Source organism: Ursus maritimus, unplaced genomic scaffold (genome assembly GCF_017311325.1).
Source record: "Ursus maritimus isolate PB19 unplaced genomic scaffold, ASM1731132v1 scaffold_4, whole genome shotgun sequence".
NCBI classification, from domain to species: domain Eukaryota; kingdom Metazoa; phylum Chordata; class Mammalia; order Carnivora; family Ursidae; genus Ursus; species Ursus maritimus.
This window is the reverse complement of record NW_024426552.1, coordinates 4,593,784-4,599,783: the sequence shown is the minus strand read 5'-3', so window position 1 is coordinate 4,599,783 and position 6,000 is coordinate 4,593,784. Positions and strand designations below refer to the sequence as shown.

Sequence of the window (6,000 nt, the reverse complement as noted above, 5' to 3'; positions counted from 1 at the left end):
GGGGGGGGGGGGGGGGGGGGGGGGGGGGGGGGGGGGGGGGTTGCTGGGAGTTCAGTTCTGGACACGGCAGGCTTGAGATGGTATGTTTGTGTCCTGGGGCTGCTGTGGTGACGTGCAGACTGGGTGGTCTAACACAGAAATGCCCCCTCTCACAGTCCGGAGGCCAAAAGTCTGACGTCAAGGTGGCTGCAGGGCCGAGCTCCCTCTGGGACCCTGGGGAGGGTCCTTCCTTGCGTCTCCTGGTCCTGGTGGTGGCCGCCAGTCTTCGGAGCACCGTGGCCGGTGCCTTGCCACTCCAGCGTGTGCTTCTGTCACGTGGCCTTCTCCCTGTGTGTCTGTGTCTGCAAGGGGTGTTTTCCTCTTAGAAGGACACCAGTCCTGTTGGATGAGGGCCACCCTAACGGTCTCATCTGAGCTTGATGACATCTGCAAAGACCCTATTTCCAAGTCAGGCCATATGCACGGGTCCCAGGGGGTTAGGACTTCAGTGTGTCTTCTTGGGGGAACAGTTCAACCCCTAACAGATGGCTGTGGGACATCCCAAGTGGAGGTGCTGAGTAGGGAAGGCCTGGAGCTCAGGGGCGGCCCGGGTGGGAGACGCAGGGAGTCACAGGCACGTGGAGGGCACCGAAAGCCGGGTGACTCGGTGAGGTCACCATAGAGCCCGTGTGCCTGGCACCCGGAAGTGGTTGCGGGGCCGATCCATGGGAAACTCTGGTCCATGAGGGTGACGAGAAGCCCCAGCAGTGAGGCTGAGGTGGGCAGGCAGAGACGCTGGAGGAACACTGGTTGTGCCGTGTCCTGGAATCCAAAGCGAAGACCGTATTTCCAGAAGTTTCCAGAAGGACAGAGTGGCTGACCCAGGGACATCCTGCTGGGGGGCAGGAGGGGTGAAGTAAGAGAAGGACAGACAGCATGGGCTTTGGCAAAATCGAGGGTTTGACCAGAGCAGTGGCATGAGTGTTGAGAGAATTCTAGGCAGAAATTTACCCACCTGGATTTCCTTATCTACAGCTTTTCAAACTTGATTTCCATCCTTTGGGGTCATAGCTGCATGTTCTGGGTTTAATTCTGAAAGGTTTCCTCCTGGTGTGTACGGCGGGCTGTGCGTGTGGACGTGGGATAATGCTGAGCACGGCCTGCCCGCGGACGTCCTTGCTTACTGGGTGTGGGGGGACGAGTCACAAACCGTGTGACCGCTCGGGGTCACTGGTCACAGGGAGATCCCAGTCCACGCTCACTAGAATGGCCGTCAGGAAGACAACCAGCGATGCCAAAGGGGAGGCAGATACGGAGCAAATGAAGCAGAGGAACAGGGCCCCCATCGCTTGGGGGGTGTAACTTGGTATATCTCCTTTGGAGACATGTTTGGAACTAAAACATTAAAAACACATTTACTCTATGACCCATCAAGTTGGGGCCTTAGGTATCCACCCAAAAGGAATGGAAACAGACAACCACAGAATGACTTCCGCAAGAACATCCGTGGCAGCCTGCTGACCGGAAGAGGCCAGATGCCCCCCGCCCTGCTGTGCAAAAGGACAAACCCACACAGTTACACTGATACACTGTCCAGTCCATGGCAGTCAGGGCAGAAAGTGCTTGCCTCTGAGGAACAGGAGGGGTTCCCTGGAAAGGGGGCAGGAAGCGAGTTTTTGGGAATAATAGAAATGTCTGTCTCTTGCTTTGGGTGCAGACCTTGTCAGAGCCCACCAGTGGAAAATCGAAGAGCTTGCATTGTTATTGTATGCAGATTCGAAGTCATTAAAACTAAGAAGTGACACACGTGACAGGTGTTCCTGGGTGCTGTGCGGCCGAGAAGAGGGAATGGCAGCTGTCAGGGGAGGCCATGGGGGCATCCTGGGCAGCACCCCCACCCCGGGTCAGGATTTCCATGGGAGATTGGGAAGGCAGGGAGACAGAGCTGGCCCACAGCCCGGGTGGGACAGGGCTCTGCCTCATAGCAAGTGCCGGTGGCTTGAAAAGGAAATCCCCGTGATCTCGCTGAATTTAGCTTCTTGGAAGGCCTCTTGTGCATCCGGATCGCCCTCCCTGCTGTATGCTTCTTAACGGGCTGTGTTCGGAGTTCAGTTTCAAAGCAGCTTTAAAAAAAAATTTCTAATCAATACAAGTTTTTTTCCGAGTAATACATTGTTCTTGGTGCTTCATTTTTGAAAGAATTATTCGAGAGTGTTGCCTTATTCAAGTAACCTGATAGTGTCTATTTTTTCCCCTTACAAATAAAAGCTGAAGATTCTCGTTGACACTGGAAGCAGCAACTTCGCCGTGGCAGGCGCCCCGCACTCTTACATAGACTCGTACTTTGACGCGGAGAGGTGAGTGCCGGGGGCGCGGCCGGGCGCGGCAGGGTCTCGGGGCAGCACACCGGTTCTTGAGAACACAGTGGAACAGGAGAAGCCGGAGGCCTATTGTCTTAAGGGGTCTGTGTATGTGTAGACCTGTGTGTACGTGTAGCTGTCTGTGCATATGCGTGTACGTAAGTGTGTGTGTGTGTAGATACTTGCATGTGTTTGTGGTTGTGTGTATTTGTGTGTGTTTGTGTATACGATTGTGTATATCTGTGTATATGTATAGATATCTACATATGTGTATATGGTTGTGTATACATTTGTGTGTCTGTGTAGACATGTGTATATCTTGACACCTGTGTGTGTGATTTTGTGTAGATTTGCGTGTATGTATATATTTGTGTGTATGTGTAGATGATTTGCATATGTAAATACGGTTGTGTGCGTATTTCTGTGTGTAGACATCTGTGTATATATCTGTATGTGTATATGGTCGTGTGTGTGTGTGTGTGTGGTTGTGTGTTTTTCTGTGCCTGGTGGACTTGTCTGGGTATGTGTGTGTGTATCTGTATGGCTTCCTTCCAGGGGAGTCCATAGGATTCTCCTAATAGCTGTGGTGCGTTCTCATGACATTGACGTCCTGAAAGTTGAGTCAGCTGGATGGTGTGTAGCTAAGAGCACAGCATCGTCTGGTGGTCAACGAGGCCTCGAGTCCTGAAGCGGCGTGGGTTGGAGCCAGGAGGGGACGTTCGGCGTGAGCGCGAGGCTGTTCTGGCCAGCGGCCTGGGTTCTGGGATGTTCAGTCGTGCTCAAGGTGTGGTTCCTCGAAACCACTCCTGCGGGAGGGTTTCTGCTGCCAGGACGCTGTGGCTGGCGTAGGACGGAGCACAAAGCACTGAGTCCCGGGACCTGCCCCGAGCCTCTGTCGCCTGGCAGGGATGTGAAAGTGGAGTGGAGCCCGGACCGGGGTCTCTGCAAGTTGTGGGCCTCGGCGAGCCCAGGGTGGGCTCCGGACACCGTCACCAGGGCCTCGTGGCAGCGTTCGGCTCCCGGGGAGCCCGTGGGGCCAGAGCCGCCGCCTTCCGGATGCACATGTTGCTTTCACATCTGTGTTTGTGCCCCTGAAATCGCAACTCAGATAAAAGGAATAAGCTGCCACGTGGTTTGCTTTCCAGGCTTGGAGCTGTCGCCCGACTCCGAGCGACCCCATGAAACTCCCTGCTCACTTGCCTCGTCCACAGTCTCTGTTCCAGGGAGCAAACCCCAGCTCCCTCTGGGGGAAAATGACAACTGGGAAGCTTCTGGAAACTGCAGGCAACTTTAACAAGGCAGGCTAGCTTGCCCTGGGTGGGAGAAGTGCCTGTCTGTCTTCTCCTGGGAGCGTGTCTTGGTCTCCGTTTTGGTGGCACAAGAGGTGTGGTCTCCTGTGCGTGCAGCTGGAGAGCGGTGGGGGCAGGTCCTAGACAGGCATGCTAGGCCCCCACATACCCGGCTGGCCCCTCCTTCGAAGAGCCCGTAGCTTAGTCTGCCACTCAGTGCACTGATAACCGTTTCATCGTTGACATTCTCGGATGAACTTCCCGGCCAGGGACAGGTGCCCCAGGTACATGTGTGGTGGGGGCAGGGCTGTTTGTGTGTGTGCAGAGGGCGGGGCTACTCTCTGCCCCTCCCCATTCTGATGGGCAGTCCGTCAACATCCTCTGCCCCCACGGCCGCCCGTCCCCCAGCTGCTCACTCTGGACTGCTTTGTCACGGAGCAGAACTTCGAGTGGGTCCAGACCTTGATGTTACTTGCGTAGCACGGGAGGTCCAAGAGGCCAAGACACTTGCCGAGGTGCCAGCTTAGTTCAGCAGTTCCCAGACCGTTAGGCCCGCACCCCGTTCTTACAGCCGGTACTCTGTAATGCCCTAAACGAAACGCAAAGGTAATATCGCTTGCCTCCTACGTAAGTCTAGATGCCCTGCTGTAATACTCGGGGGAATGAACAGAGGTCACGTGGAGAGAGGTAGTCAGTGCCCTGTTATGTGCACGCTCTGGGTCGTCTGCAGCGGGGGGCCGTGAGCGCCCCGGGGGCTTGCAGCACCTGGTGCAGACTGATAGAAGGAGGTCGAAGTAGACTCAGACCCCCAGAGCAGCTTGGGTTGGTGATGTGATTTTCCAAATAGGTGAAGGATCTTGGTAAAGTTTCCCCCAAAAGTATCACCTTCCCCCAGTTTAGCTGCATTTCTGGAAAATGCAGTGTGTATTCAAAGTGTGTGAAAAATGTTACTTGGATGGCAGAGCAGTCCTAGCCCTCCGTCTTTTCCACTGTAGGGCGGTGGTTCCCACAGGTACCCAGCGTCCCCACACCTCCCGTGGGGCTCAGAACACACATGCTTGAGGCTCGGCTGTATCTTTAGTGACTTTTCTGCGTAGTTGTGCCTTTCATCACGGGTCTGCAGACACGTGAGTCAGAGTAAAGCCCAAGTTCGAGAGAGGTGTGTAGTCCTGTCGGACTCAAGCGTGTGGATTTAACCCTGTGGATGAGGGTTTCCTTCCTGGAGGGTAGACCGCATTTCTTTGGCAAAGGCCCACAGCCAGGGGTCGATAAAGTCCACAGTACTCTGCAAGCCAGTCACCCTTTTGCCATGTAGCTGCAGTTACTGAAATATTTGAGGGTGAATCGTAGTCAACGTTACAAAGACTGCGTACAATGCCATTGAATATGTGTACGATATTTAATGGACTGTCGGCTCCCGGTGTCTTACTCACTTCGTACTTTGCTCATGGTTTGGTTGAATAGTGGTTCTGTCTCAGGCTTCAGTAGGACAGGTCTTTCTTTCTTTCTTTTTTTTTTTTAAAGATTTATTTATCTCTTAGAGAGAGGGCAAGTGGTGGGGAGAGGCAGAGGGAGAGAGAATCTCAAGCAGACTCCTTGCTGAGCGTAGAGCACAACACGGGGTTTGATCCCAGGACCCTGAGATCATGACCTGAGCCGAAATCAAGAGTTTGATGCCCAACTGACTGAGTCAACCAGGAGCCCCAGGACGTCTAATTTACCTGCTCACCTTGCTGGCCAGGTTTGTGGTCACGTCGCAGGTGTTCCTGTTTTCATACTTCAAGACTGAACCTGGTTTAATGTGAAAACTCATGGGAATGTCTGTAGCTCCCACGATGGCCAAGCCTTCCCTCCTGCTAACTCCGCAAGAGAGCTGAGGGCTCCCTACCAGCTTTCTGAGCCTTCAGGGTGCTTCTGGGCTCCCCATGTGTGAGCAAATAGAGAAATAACAGAACCTGCCAGTGGGCAGGGGAAGCCCAGGCTCTGTCGCCGGACGTTAGCGCACTTTCTTTGTTCCCAGGTGTTGCTGAAATGTGCTTAGGACCCGTAAGACGTCACCCACACTTTGGGCCTCTGTCCTTCCTTTTAAGAGAACTATTCTGCAGGGCTGTCAGGTTTCTTCTGAGCCGAATCAGATGGGAAGCATCACGTTTCTGAGTTTGAGGCACGTTCTGTCCCATCAGCGGCATCCCTATGAACAGTGGGTACTTTGCAGGCTAAGTATGTGCTCAGGTTTATGTCAACTTTTTCTCTCCCTTCCTCTGTTTTTATCCTGTGCTTCTCACAGGCTTCTATTTGACACAGACTTATGTATGTATGTATGTATGTATGTAAAAAGATTTTATATATTTATTTGAGCGAGAGAGAGAACA

General features: G+C 53.6%; 1 protein-coding gene across 1 annotated transcript in view; it reads left to right on the top strand.

Annotated features, from left to right (window-relative positions):
- BACE2 (beta-secretase 2) overlaps positions 1-6,000 on the top strand; it is a gene marked incomplete at its 5' end in the record, with an annotated part of 79,428 nt that overhangs the window by 33,019 nt on the left and 40,409 nt on the right. The window contains one exon of the mRNA XM_040621658.1: positions 2,248-2,336. Coding sequence (XP_040477592.1) covers positions 2,248-2,336 — 89 coding nt within the window. The remainder of the gene's footprint in view (positions 1-2,247; positions 2,337-6,000) is intronic.